The 14,844-nt window shown below is 36.9% G+C and overlaps 1 protein-coding gene across 4 annotated transcripts in view; it reads left to right on the forward strand.

Annotated features, from left to right (window-relative positions):
• HIBCH (3-hydroxyisobutyryl-CoA hydrolase) overlaps positions 1 to 14,844 on the forward strand; it is a 107,487-nt gene that overhangs the window by 29,098 nt on the left and 63,545 nt on the right. For 3 of the 4 annotated variants that reach the window (XM_069070223.1, XM_069070220.1, XM_069070221.1), the window contains exons 5-6: positions 3,654 to 3,734; positions 5,123 to 5,175. In XM_069070223.1, coding sequence (XP_068926324.1) covers positions 3,654 to 3,734; positions 5,123 to 5,175 — 134 coding nt within the window. Of the gene's footprint in view, positions 1 to 3,653; positions 3,779 to 5,122; positions 5,176 to 14,844 lie in introns of all 4 variants that reach the window. The other variant, XM_069070222.1, reaches the window with a different exon arrangement.

Below are 14,844 nucleotides of genomic sequence, written 5' to 3' on the forward strand. Positions count from 1 at the left end.
TTTTCTTGGATCCTTCAAATGTAATATCTAGTTCAAGTGGGATAAAATATAAAATTTGAGATCAGGGCTCCTTGAAAAACTTTTTGTTATCATATACAGATAAGTCAGTAAGCATTTATTATATTCCAGTAAGCATATATTATATTCCGTATATATTATATGCAAAACCCTTAGGAATACAGAGAATGGCAAAAGACAATGCCTGATTCAAGGAGCTCACAGCCTAATGGAGGAGACAACATGAAAACAGACTTGTACAAATTAGACACACACACAAACATAGACATATTACATACACACACACATATATATTATATGTGGGTGTGTATATGTGTATCATATAAATGGTAAATTGGGAATTATCAACAGAGGGAAGACTGACATTTAGGGGGATCAGGAAAGGCTTCTGGCAGAAGGTGGGATTTTAGTTAGGACTTGAGGGAAGCTAAAGAACTAAGGAGGCGAAGATGAAGAAGGAAAGAATTCCAGGCATGGGGGACAACAGGTGAAAATGCAGAGTTGAGAGGTGGAGCATGTTATAGGAAGAACAGCAAGGAGAGCAGTGTTAATAGATCACATAATACGTGGATGGGAGTAAGGTGTAAGAAGACTGGGAGGTAGGAGGGGGATAGATTATGAAGGGCTTAAAACACTAAATAGAGGATTTTCTATTTGGAGGTGATAGGAAGCCCTTGGAGTTTATTGAATAGAGGAGTTACGTAGTCAGATTTGTGCTTTAGGAAGGTTACTTTGACTGGAAGGAGGGACTGGAGTGAGGAGAGATTTGTGGCAGGGAAACCAACCAGCAAGCTATTATGGTAGTGCAGGCAGGAGGTGATGAGGGCCTATGCCATGGTGGTGGCAGTGTCAGAAGATACCGCTCTATTGAGAAGTGTGAGATATGCTTCAACATCCCTTTGAAGTTACAGCTGGTCACTGCACTGATCAGTCTAATATTTTTCAGTATTTTTTTATTTTACATTATTGTGCTCATCATATAAATAGTTGTCCTGGTTCTATTTTTTTTGTGTGTGTGTGTCTGTTCATAAGTCTTACCAAGTTTTTTCTGAATTCTTATTGTTTCTTACAGCACAATGATACTCTTTTGTCCATATAGAGCCATTTGTTCAGCTTTTCTTTCCCTAGTTGATAGGTACTCATTTTGCTTCCAGTTATTTGTTACTATAAAATGTGCTTCTATAAATAAATCTGTGTATTTTGGACTTTTCCCTGTGTGTTTGATCTCCTTGGATTATGTGCCTAGTATTACTATGCTGATATATTTTGAACACTTCTTCAGAAGAGAATGGGTATTTTTTTTTGTAAATTCATGTAAGTTTCTTAGAGATTCAGCTTTTTATCACATACATGTATCCGAAATATATTATTTACGCGGTCCTTTTATTTTTATTCTGGGTACATTGTGCTATTTAAAAAAAAATAGAAGAATCCATTTTGTTTCTAGTGATGTCTTATTTGCTTAATAAAATTTTTTCTTCATTTGGTAGAAAAAAGGAATGATAGAGTCATCTCAGATTTTGAATGTTCAGAAATTACTGGATCATTGATCAGTTAGATTTTTTTAAATGTATGACTATAGAAATGAATCTAAATTAATTTTTCATCATACTGATATTTAGTTTTCCTTAAAACTTCTATTAAAATATGATTCTTTTCTCCAAAGTTTTGTATAGTTTCTGGTTATGCTTTGGGAAAGCATTGTAGTATGATAAAGTTCAGGAGGACTGAGGTCCAGCTCTTGAATGGGTGATGATCTTAGGTGAGCCATTTAACAGAATGATAATGCTACTACTTCTTCCCAGGACTTGTGGGGAAAGAGCTGTGTAAACCCTGAAGTATTATATAAATATGAGTCATTATCATAATCTTGGGTTTTTCAGTCACAAACTATACAATTTTGGTTCTGTTTCTGTATTTTTATATTTTAAAATCTGGCAAGGCAAGTTTCCTTTTATTTTTCCTCTTGATATTTTTGACCCACTTATTTTTCCAAGTACATTGAAAAAAAATCTGTATGTCTGGAGTACCCTATATGTGTTTTGATGTTACATTGTATCTATATACTAATTTGGGAAATATTACAATGAAGGCTCAAACCAAACTTTTTTAGAGTACAGAAATGTCTTTTTTGAACAGAACTTTTATTCAGAATCAAAACTGTTATTTTCATAAGAGAAGCAGCAGTAGGGTTGATTCAAAAGGGAGCAGATGTATAAAATGCTTTCAGACTGATCAAAGAAAGGTAAGATGAAAGTAGCAGATGCCAAATTTCATTTTAAAGCTTAGAAGGAATCACGAATTAGAATAAGAAGACAGAAATAAATTCTAAAGGATTAATCAGAAATTAGTATAAATAACCAACAATATTATTTTTCAGAATGATGAATTTTGTCTCAACAAAACAAATAAAATACAATAAAACAGTTAAGACAATGCGTAAAACTGATTGCAAATTGGTGATGATTAATTCTTATTTGCTTGTAGAAGAATGAAAAACTGTACTAATCTTAAAAGGATGTACCATTTGTGTCTATTGCTTTAAATAATAGTCTTATTGCTGTTTTAATACTTTTATTACATATTTGTGGCTTGTGTGTTATTATTTTGCTTTTGCTTTTTTCACTTGGATTATTTTGTATATATTCCCATAATTCTTTGAATTCTTCATTCCATGTATGCAGTAATATTCTATTACATATGTATTCCACAATCTAATTAAGCACTTTTCAGTAGTAGGGTACGTGCTTTGTTTCTGTCTTTTTGTTATCACAAATAATGTTAGCATATGACAATTTTTCTATGCAGAATAGTCCTTATTTCTTGCCTATAACCTTCTTAGGTTATAAACATAATACCAAAAATTCTGAAGATAGTAGTTTTTTCCTTGTAGTCAGAATTTTAAAATATGTTTAATTTCAGATACTATATTGGAGTGTAATAGTTGCTAGTAGGATTTAAAGAGGGGGTACCATGGTCAAAAGCATGGGCATTTTTGATCTCATCATTAAAGGTTGCATGGAGATAAGACCATGTAGGAAATAGGTGGTTCCTAGTGGGAGGAATTACAGAGTTTAAAAGAAAAATGAACAGAACCTAAGTAAGACAGGAATCAGGGATGAGCACTACATGATGCAGTGGAAATACCACTAGACTGGAATCCCAGAGACCTGGGTTCTAGTCCTGGCTCTGCCACTGATTAACTGTATGACTTTGGGCAAGTGATTTTTTCTAATTATCCCTATCTGTCTGAAGTGGTATGGTATGGTGGTCAATTGTAGTGAATTTGAATTCAGAGCACCTTGGTTTAAATCAGACCTTTTGTAACTTTCTGTCTGTGTGACGTTGGGTGATTTACTTACTCTTTTAGATCCTCAATTTCCTCATCTCTAAAATGAAAGATGATTAAGGATCCTTCCACTTCCAAATCCTATGATCCTTTACATTTTCTTTATAAAATGATGAGGTTCAGCTAGATGACATCTGAGCCGTCTTCTGGTTTTTAAGAGTATGTGGCTAATCCTTTTAGAGTTTTTTCACCAGTTATTATGACAAAATCATATAACTTTTGAATATTTGGTGTCAGAAAACTTTCATCTTATTCTATTTGAGATTTTATTCTTTTTCTTTTTCAGTCATATCTGAGGCAGGGAAGGCAAAACAGAAATTGGCTCAGGATTTCTTCAGAGAAGAGTATACTCTGAACTATGCCATTGGTATGTGTGCTGTGCATTGTCATAAAGCAGAATTGAGAAATAAGGTGCATATCTAACTTAAAAAAATTAAAGTATGATATAGTATTTAATAAATCCTTGTGCATTGGCTAGTATTTTATTAAAAGACTAACTTGTTCACTTGCAAGTATCTAGCTTAATATACTGCATTGAGAATTATTAATAACTGCGTGTTTAGTTGGACAGTGCAAACAAGCAGGTAAAAACTGAAGTCTCTTTCCGTGGGACATAGTGTAACAGCAATGCTACTTGTAGCTGCTGTGAAGTTGTATGACTAATAACACCAGCACACAGGAGGGCTGCTAGCACAGGTTCTTTGGTCTACTTTTTTAAAGAAAAGCAACTCAAAAGGGGTCAACAGTCTTACTTTAATCAAACATATATATATAATTTACTTAGTTCAGGGGGGAAAGTCAGCACCCTGAACTTCAGAGAAAATACACACAGAAATTACAAGCAGAAATAATAGTATAAAGACAAACAGGCAAGGCTTCTAACCATCTGACCAAATAATACATACATCACAGATCAACAGACAGATCCAACTGTCTGACCATTACATACATACATGGTTACCAGAGAGAGAAGCACCAATATCTGGGTTTTCAATGCCGAGGGACTCCTTAACGGCTACCCAGAGTCTCATCTGGCTGCATCACCCAAACACTCTCCCCATGTGTGAGCTCCAAAGCAAAATGCTAACCTCAGAATAAATATACACTTCTTCAGGGTCAGAGAGCATCACAACCCTTGTGATTCCGGCTCATGTGACTCATACTCATGTGACTTAGGCTTCCATGTGACTTAAGCAGGTCACATGGGCCTATTAATGGATGGGAAAGATCTTCCCATTAAGCAAAAAATACATTAACAATATACATAGGAATAACTTGTATTTCTATACTGCCTTAAACTTTTATTAAGTACCCGTATCATTATTCCCATTTTGACATAATGAGGAAACTTCATGTGTGCACACAGATTTTTCTCCTGAAACATATCAATTAAGGTAAAATGCCTTATAGAAGTCAATTCAACGAGCATATGTAGAACATTGTTAACCTATAGAAAAAGTGAATGGTAGACATGGTTCTCCAGTCCATTATTATAAAGAGTTTCCATTATATGTTGACCTTACAGTCATTAGTAGATGTTAACAAAAAGAATAGCAACTAATGTATCACTAATTTTTTTAATGAAATAATATGAATTGATAACATCCATATTTTTCAAACCACTCTTGTTGACTGCTTCTCTAATTTTCTCCATTTATATGGCAAATATTTGTGCTTTAAATATATTTCTCTGTGTTTTACAAAAAACTTGAAGCTTTCAAATATTGAAATTAATTATAGCTATATTTCTTGTAGGTACTTGTCAGAAGCCTTATGTTGCACTTATTCATGGAATTACAATGGGTGGAGTAAGTAAAATGTTTTATTGTGGTTATTGAGCCATGAATTTTCATTCTATACTAAAGTCAATACAAAAGTTATTTTTTTTCTTTTTAACTTAATGTTTTATTTTTCCCCAATTACATGCAAGAACCATTTTAACATTTTTTCAAAGCTTGAGTTTCAAATTTTCTCCTTCTATCCCTTCCTCTCCTCATTGAGAAAGCAAGCAATTTGACATAGGTTATTATACATGTGTAGTCATGCAAAACACATTTCTATGTAAGTCATGCTGTGGAAGAAAACATAGACAAAAAATTCCAAGAAAAATAAAGAAAAAGTATCTTTGATCTGTATTCAGCTTCCACCAGTAATTTCTTTGGAAATGCACAGCACCTTTCATCATAAGTGTTTCAGAATTGTATTGGGTCATTGTATTACAGAGACTAGCTAGGTTATTCACAGTAGATTGTCATACAGTATTGCTGTTACTGTGTATAATGTTTTCCTGGCTCTACTCATTTCACTTTGCTTCAGTTTGTGTAAGTCTTTTCAGGTTTTTCAGAGGTCATACTGCTTATCATTTCTTATGGCACATGGTATTCAGGGACAGTCATATACAGCAACTTGTTTAGCCATTTCCAGTTATTTCCATTTCTTTGCCACCACTAAAAGATCTGCTATAAATATTTTTGTACATACACGTCCTTTTCCTTTTTGTTTTTTATCTCTTTGGGATACAGACCTAGTAATGATATTGCTTGGTCAAAGGGTATGCATGGTTTTATAACCCTTTTGACACAGTTTCAAATTGCTCTCCAGAATGGTTGAAACAATCTACAACTTGACCAACAGTGCATTAATGTTTTAATTTTCACACATCTCCTCCAACATTTGACATTTTCCTTTTCTTTCATATTAAATAATCTGAAAGGTGTGTGGTGGTAGCTCAAGATTTGTTTTAATTTGTATTTCTCTAATCAATAGTGATTTAGAACATTTTTTCATATGCTTATAGATAGCTTTTATTACTTTGAAAACCAGCTATTCATATTCTTTGTTTATCAATTGAGGAGTGGTTCTTATTTCTGTAAATTTGAATGAGTTCTCTATACATTTGAGAAATAAGGTCTTTATTGGAGGAACTTGCTGTGAAATCTTTTTTCCACAGTAATGATTACTAACTATGTATTTCCCTCCATCCTATTTCCCCCCTGTTTACCCTGCTCTCTTTCCTTTCACTCTGTCCATTCTCAAAAGTGTTTTGATTTTGACTTCAACTTTTACCAATCTTCCCTCCCTTCTGCCAGGCCCTCCTTTCTCTTATTACCTTCTCCTCCCACTTTCCTGTATGGTAAGGTAGATTTCTATATCCAAATGAGTGTGTGTGTTATTTTCTCTTTGAGCTGTTTCTGATGAGAGTAAGGTTCATGTGCTCCCATCTCCTACTTCTCGCCTCTCCAGCCACTTCCCTTATCTCCCTCTCCATGTCAAATCTCCTGCCTTTTATATCTGATAATTTACTCCATTCTACCCTCCCTTTCCTCTTCTCTCAGTGCCTTCTTCTTTCTCGCCCCTTAACTTTATTTTTTAGTTAATCATCCCCCATATTCAACTCACACCTGTGCTTTTGTTCTATGTAGACTCCTTCTAACTGCCTTAATAATGAGAAAGGTTTTAGGAGTTACAGGTGTCATTTTCCATATAGGAATATAAACAGTTTAACTTTATTGAATCCTTTTATGATTTCTCTTTCTTATTTACCTTTTTATGCTTCTTTTGATCCATGTAAGTCAAATTTTCTGTTTGACTCTGGTCTTTTCCTCAGGAATTCCTGAAAGTCCTCCATTTCATTGAATGTCCATTTTTAACCCCTAGAGGACTCTACTGAGTTTTGCTGGATAGGTGATTCTAGGTTGTAATTCTAGCTCTTTTGCCCTCCAGAACATTATATTCCAAGCCTTATGATCCATTAATATAAAAATTGCTAATCTTGTGTTATCCTGACTGTGGCTCCATGATATTTGAATTGTTTCTTTTTGGATGCTTGCAATATTTTCTCCTTAACCTGAGAGTTCTGGAATTTGACTATAATACTCCTGAGAATTTTTGTTTTGGGATCTCTTATAGGAGGTGATCGGTAGATTTTTTCAATTTCTATTTTACCCTCTGATTCTAGAATATCAAGGCAGTTTTCCTTGAAAGATGATCTCTAAGGCTTTTTTTTTTTCTGATCATGGCTTTCAGGTAGTCTAGTAATTCTTTCTTTTTTTTTTTTTTTTGGAGGGTGAAGGTAGGGCAGTTGGGGTTAAGTGACTTGCCCAAGATCACACGGCTAGTTTTGTGTTAAGTGTCTGAGGCCGGATTTGAATTCAGGTCCTCCCGACTCCAGGGCCGGTGTTCTATTCACTGTGCCACCTAGCCACCCCTACTCCAGTAATTCTTAAATCATGTCTCCTGCATCTATTTTTCTAGGTCGGTTGTTTTTCCAATGAGATATTTCACATTTTCTTCTACTTTTTCATTCTTTTGATCTTGTCTTATTGTTTCTTAATCTCATAAAGTTATTAGCTTCTACTTGCCCAATTCTAATTTTTAAGGAATTATTTTCTTCAGTGAGCTTTTGTACCTACTTTTTAATTTGGCCAATTCTGTTTTTTAATGAGTTCTTTTCTTCAATGGATTTTTGTACCTCTTTTTCCACTTGGCCATGTCTGCTTTTTAAGGCATTCTTCTCTTTAGTGAATTTTTGTATATCTTTTTCCATTTGGCCAAATCTGATTTTCAAGGCATTCTTCTCCTCATTAGATTTTTGTACCTCTTTTACCATTTTGCCTATTGTTTTTTAAGGTGTTATTTTATTTAGTATTTTTTTTGTGCCTCCTTTACCGAACCATTAATTCTTTTTTCATGATTTTCTTGCAGCATTCTCATTTCTCTTTCCAATTTTTCTTCTACCTCTCTTACTTGATTTTTAAAATCCTTTTTGAGCTCTTCCATGACATGAGGTCAGTTTGCATTTTTCTCTGAGGCTTTGAATGTAGGAGTTTTGACTTTGTTTCCCTCTTTTGAGTTTGTGTTTTGATCTTCCCTGTCACCATAGTAACTTTCTATAGTCAGGATCTTTTTCTGCTATTTGCTTATTTTCAAGCCTATTTCTTTACTTTTAACTCTATGCTAAAGTGGGGTTCTACTTTCAGAGTGGCAGAGGGGCACCTTCCCAAGCTTCATAATTTTTTTTGTGCAGCTGTTTTCAGAGGTAATTCTGGGGACCTGTAATTTTTTGGTTCTTCCAAGGTGATATGATCTACGGAGAGGTGTGTTTACTATTCTCCTGGCCTGTGCTTTGATCTGCGATGACCATAAGCACTCTTTTCCACCTTGGAACTGTGACGAGGAATCCCGCTTCCCTGCAGCCATGAGCTGTGGTGTGCTAGTGTTTCTCTTTGTCTTGGAATTGAGACCCAGGGCTTCAACCCATAACCAGGTATGGGGAGTATAACAGAGTCCTGCCCCCCCAGTGCCAGTACAGGGACTCCTATAATCTCTTTCTGACCAGCCCTCTGATCCTCTTACTCTCTGTGGATTGAGAAGTCTGGAAACTGCTGCTGCTGCTGCTGATTTAGTTGCCCCTAAGGCCTGCTCCTAGTTTTCAAAGGACCTGGTTTGTGCTTGTGCAGCCCTGTGCTGGATTGCATTCTGCTCTAACCTGGTTCCTGCTGACTTTCTAAGTTGTCTTGGGCTGGCTGGAAAATTGTTTCACTACATCCTTTTGTGAATTCTGCCATTCTAGAATTTGTTTTGAGGCATTATTTAAACGTATTTGGAGGGATTTGGGGAGAGCTCATTTGAGTCTCTGCCTTTTCTTCACCATCTTGGCTCTACCTCCCCAAAAGTTCTTTCAAAAAGAAATGTTGTAATAATTCAGATATGATAGAGAATAAGATAGTTGTACTACATGAGGGCCCCCCCCCCAAAAAAAAAAGTTGTGGCTTTTGGGCTTTTGTAGAATTTAGATAGAATATATGGCAGGCATACGTACCTTAGGAGATTGCTTTGTATACCAAATGTAGGCGCCTTCATATGCCTTCTATACTCTGACCCTTAACCATGGTCTTGTTATTCAGAAGTAATCATTGAGTATTATATGTAGAACACTTGTTTTATTTACTCATGACTTCTTTCCCTCTATTCCCAGTCTATGATTGCTGTGTTTCTTTACTTTTTTGCCTTCTTTTTGTTGTCCCTGTGGTTGATCACTTTATGTGTACACTGCTTTCCCTTCTTAATTCTCTTGCTTTCTTAGTTTATTCTACTCATGTCTCCCCAAACTCCAAACCTGAGTTAACCTTACTCTTATTCGCAGGATGCTGGAGGAAGCCACAACTATGAAATCCACTACTAAATTATGTTTTCTAATCTCAGCCAGGCTGTTGCACAACAGTCCTTTTAATCTTACCTAAATAACTCTCCATTTCGACACTGGCTATCTAGACCTTCTCCTCTTTTCCCAAATTCTCTGCATCTTCCACCCCTCCCCCATGCTCTTAACTGAGGAACTCTCCTGTTTATTGATAAAATCAAGGCTGTCTACTCCCTCTTTGAATGAACATGTTTTGTTAAATCTTAGTTTGTGAATAAATCATTTCATTCTGATCCTGTACCTTAACGTCTTAACTAGTCTGAATCTTTCCTGACCCAGAACAACTCTTGAGGCCAGACACTCAGGCTGCCTTAACCTTCTTACATTGGAGTATAGAGTTCCCCAGTCCCTGCCCAGAGGCCTGGAGGAGGGGAGGAATAGGACTGTCCCCTGCATAGCTCCTTTGGGTCTCCTTTTGTTGTCTTGTCTGGGCTGAATTGGAGTCTGCTGTTTTTTTTGAGGGGGGGGGGATGGGGAGAGAGTTCTCAACAGCATCTCTGCAATTTTGGTAGTCCTTAACCTAGGCCTGGGCCCCAGTCAAAAAGCATCATGTTTTAAAGTCCCCAACCCCCGCCCCTTCCATTTCATTTGTGCACATTCAGTGTCTCTCACTCCTTGAGGGGTGGAGGAGGTGTGGGGGAGAGTATTCCAGTTGAGTCTCTCCAGAAATATGGACCCTTGCAGAAACCTGCAATAATCTTTACTCCTGTGGGTGTAGGCTGGTAGAGGAGAGGTGCTGGGTGAGCACTTTAAGGATCAGCATCCTCTGTTATTAATTGTATTAAGGATTTTACCTCCTGGGAGTTCTGATTTTTTTGGGGGGGGGATCTAACTATAAGTACTCTACATCTGGTGTTTAATTTGCTTTTTTTTTTTGAGAGTTGAAGTAGTTTAGGGAAAGTGACTAATTTGCCGTCTTGCTTATTAACCATATTCCTATAGCTGTTTTTTTTTTTTGTTTGTTTTTGCCTTTTTGGAGGGGGAAAGGCAGGGCAGTTGGGATTGTGTCTTGCCCAAGGTCACACAGCTACTAAGTGTTAAGTGTCTGAGGCTGGATTTGAACTCAGGTCCTCCTGACTCCAGGGCCAGCCAGTACTCTATTCACGGCACCACCATCTGCCCCTCTATAGTTCTTAATGTCTGTACTTAACATTTAATCTCATATTATTTATACATAGAGATATGATTTTTTCCATCTTGGGTCTGTCTTATATCTCTAGTTCTACAACCTTTTATTCACTTTGTGACTTGCAGGTGAATTAAGGTACTTGCCTTATGTATCTTTCAGTCTTCAGTAGTACTGAATACAGCGACTTGCACATAGTAGACATTCCCTTTTTATCTTGAATTTCTTTTAGAAAGATATTTATGTCAGCACTGGATTCAGAGAATCCATGTTGATGATGATCAATCAGTTGATTGATGTGGGCATTTCCTCCTTTTGAATATATCGTAATTCCTCCATGAATTCTTATTCTGGTCAGTTCTTGTCCTCCATTTCTAAAAATCTTCCATAGAAGATAAACCAAACAAATTGGTGGCCCTCTTTTAGGTCTTTTAATATTTTATATGTAACAGTATATTCCTGAAGAATTGTTGTTGCTTCATTATCCTTGGTGTCTTTTATGCCATTTCTTGAAACCAGATCATTATTTATAATAAGTCACAAACTTCCTACCCATGTTCATACATGTACTTTCTGTCACTTGTAGTTTTAATTCTTCTGAGATTGAGGTAATAATGCTTCAGTTCTTCAAGGATCCATGGTTTGGTCAGTGTAGGTACTCCCTTCACTGATGCAAATTGGAACCTCTCTATAACTTAGGAGTCAGTCTTTGAGACCATCTACTCATTGTGTTAATAATAATAATAGTAGTAAATAGTTTGAATGAATGAAAAAGGAAAAGCATTTATTAGTTATATACTGTGTTCAAAGCACTGTGTTAAACATTGATGATATAGTTAAAAATGTAAGATTGTCAGGACTAGGAGGTTTTAGTTGTAAGTTAGATGGGAGGGTCCTGTGGTCCTTCCAGTGCAGTAGCAGAGTAGATGGTAATGTAGCTTCTTTAATGTTGTTTCCACTGATGAAATCATATTAGTTTCTGATAGTGAGCCATTTGACATTGCTAAATATTTATTTTTTTGGTCTTTAGGACCTGTGGCTACAGGTACCAGGCTGCACATGCATGAGAGTTGCTTCCTGGGATGATAGCTGTGGGGGCTGAGTTGGAAGCAGGGCTGGTTGTCTGGGGTGGGGGGTGCTACCACTTCCAGGGCTCATGGACCTTACCTACCTGTTAGAAATAGTTGGTCTGCTGGTGGTGGTGGTGGTGATGGAGAAATTGTTAGGCTCCTTCTCCAAAGCCATTGTATCCGTCAGTGACGACTGTGAGACCCAGACTGGAAACTGGGCAAGTAATCAAGGAGAAATTGTTACTCCTGAGCTGTCTCCATTGAGGTCTGAGTGGAGGTAGTAGTTAAGGTGGAAGTGGTGGTTTATCTTGCCCAGTACTTGCCCAATCTTGATTCTTTTTTAGGTTGCCTTGCTGCTTATAATGTATCTAAGAGTGGGCAATCTCATTGAAAATTGGGAATAAATTTTTTTAACATAATTTAAATATATATTTTGGAAACTTTTTCATATTTTATTTGAGAATCTAATTCAAGGAACTTTAATGGTTTCAGTTATTCAGTAGGCATTTATTAAGCCCCTACTATGAGCCAGACACTGTGTGAGACATTAGAGATATAGACAAAAGAAAGCAGTCGTTGCTGTTGATGATCTAACAGTTGAGCTTAATGGCTTAAGGAGCTGGATTGTAAAAATGTAGTTTTGACTTATGTGCTAGTATTTTGTTATTCAAAATGTCTGTGTTTTTTTTCCCCTAGCAGGATTTTTGAACTATAATCATTTGGTGTAAATCTCTTATTTATTCCCTTTGAGGAAGGAAGACTGGTGATATGAGAGAGGGTAATCTTTCCAAAGAAAAATCATACTGAACCCATTTTGGAATTCATTGTAGATGTAATTCTGTTTTTAATCTTAACCTGAATTTGAATCAATAAGATAAATTAAAGACCTAATGAAAATTAGAAAAAAAGTTGTTTACTCTTAGGAAAATGTGCATCATCCAGTAGATGGGGCCATAGAGCTTAATTTTGGCTATGCATGATTTTATTTTCTCTTCTGGAATTGAGATTGATTTGTAAAACTGATTTTGGTTTGTAATTTCTTGTTCTATTACACTTTACATAATATGTTGAGATGTCTGAAAGGCATTTGGAGATGTGAGATTGGAGACCAGCAGAGAGATTGGGGCAGAATATGTAGATTTGAGAATCATCAACATAAAGATAAGATGTATGGGGTGTTCAAGGGACTAGCACCTCTTGTGTGAAGACTTGCTGAGCCCTTTTCAGGGCTGCTTATCCACCCTTGGTGTCTCCCCGGCACTAATTTTTCACTTGTGGCCCTAAGAAGCTGTAGCATGTGTAGTGGCCTCACCCCAGTAAATCATTTCTGCAGATGGGCTAAACCAGGTTGATTGTACACTGTTATGGGGGTGTCTACCCCAAGCATGTGAAGATTTCCCTTAGTGGGGGCAGCTAAGTAGTGCAGTGAATAGAGCACTGACCCTTGAGTCAGGAGGACATGAGTTCAAATCCGGCCTCAGACACTCAACAATTACTAGCCATGTGACCTTGGGCAAGTCACTTAACCCCAATTGCCCTGCCTTCCCCCCTCCAAAAAAAAGCAAAAATAAGATAAAATAAAGATTTTCCCTAGTTGGGATGGTTAGATGAGAACAGTTTGTTCCAACGGCCATGGAGGTGGCTAAAGCAGGCACTTTTGAGCTGCATCTTGGCCCATGGCCAGTCATCTTGATTTTTGTCTTGCCATAGGACTTTGATGACTCTGGAAAGAGAGTGAGGCTGATGACTTGCAACTCTGTCTCACTTAAATCTAATTCACATACGAGTCAAGACATCACCCCAGGATGTCATTGGTCCTATTTGAAAGTGAAGGACAAACAACAACGTAAGTTATTAAATTCATGGGAACTGATGAGATCACCAAGGAAATGGTAGAGAAGGAGAAGAGAAAAAGGCATGGAACAGAGTCGTGAGTGACATCTACAGTTAGAGGGCATGTTCTGTGGGAGGATCCTGCACGAGAGATAGAGAAGGAGGGGCCAAATTAGTAGGAGGAGAGCCAGGAGAGAACGGTGTCCTGAAAACCTAGAGAGTGTCACGGAGGAGAGTGACCAACAATGTCAAAGGCTGTAGAGAGGGCACAGTAGTATTCCCTTATTCTCATTTACCACATTTTGTTTAGCAATTAATCAGTTGAAGGGCATCTACTTTGTTGACAATTTTTTTGCTGTCACAAAAAGTGCTGCTATAAATATTTTGGTATATATGGAGACTTTTTTCTTATCAATGACTTTCTTGGATTAAAAGCCTAGTAATGGAATCTTGGGGAATAAGACCAAAAAGATGCTGCCATTCCTTCCTGGCTCCCTCCCTTTACCAATGGCACCCTGAGACTCCGTCCCCTCCTTCCCTCATCCTTTGTTTCCCTTCTCTCCAATCTCCTTGCCCTCTCTGCTGCCTTGAGGTCTTTCCTCTTCCTCTCCCTTATTTCTCTGGGTCAGATGGTATGGACATTTTAGTCCTTTAATTTGCATAATTCCAAATTGTTTTCCAAAGTGACTGTACAAATTCATAGCTCCATCAATAATACACTAATAATACCAATAATAATAAGAACGACAACAATAGTAGCACTTATATAGTGCCTACTATGTGCCAGGTACTGTGCTAAATGCTTTATAAATATTATCTCTTAAATATTTAATATCGATCTTTACAACAATCCTTGGGGGCAGGTGCTATTAATTATCACCATTTTACAGATGAGAAAAGTAGAGGCAGAATGGTTAAATGATTTATCTTAAGTCATACAGCTAGTAAATGTCTGCGGTTGGATTTGAACTGGGGTCTTCCTAGGCATCCAGCTGTCTCTGATAACATATGAATAGTAAGCACCAGTGCTCATCTGCCCAGAACCCCTCCTGCAGTGACTTGCTACCTTTTGTAATTTTTGCCAATTTGCAGGGGGTGAGGTGAAACCTCAGGGTTGTTTTCTTTTGCATTTCTCTTATTAGTGATTAGTGATCATGTGGTTTTTAATAGTTTTCAGTTACTTTTTTTAAAGAACTATTTGTTCATATACTTTGACCACTTATCTTTTGGGGAATGGTTATTGGTT

Source organism: Petaurus breviceps, unplaced genomic scaffold (genome assembly GCF_028583685.1).
Source record: "Petaurus breviceps papuanus isolate PSGF00001 unplaced genomic scaffold, PetGlider_PUasm1.0 90804, whole genome shotgun sequence".
NCBI classification, from domain to species: domain Eukaryota; kingdom Metazoa; phylum Chordata; class Mammalia; order Diprotodontia; family Petauridae; genus Petaurus; species Petaurus breviceps.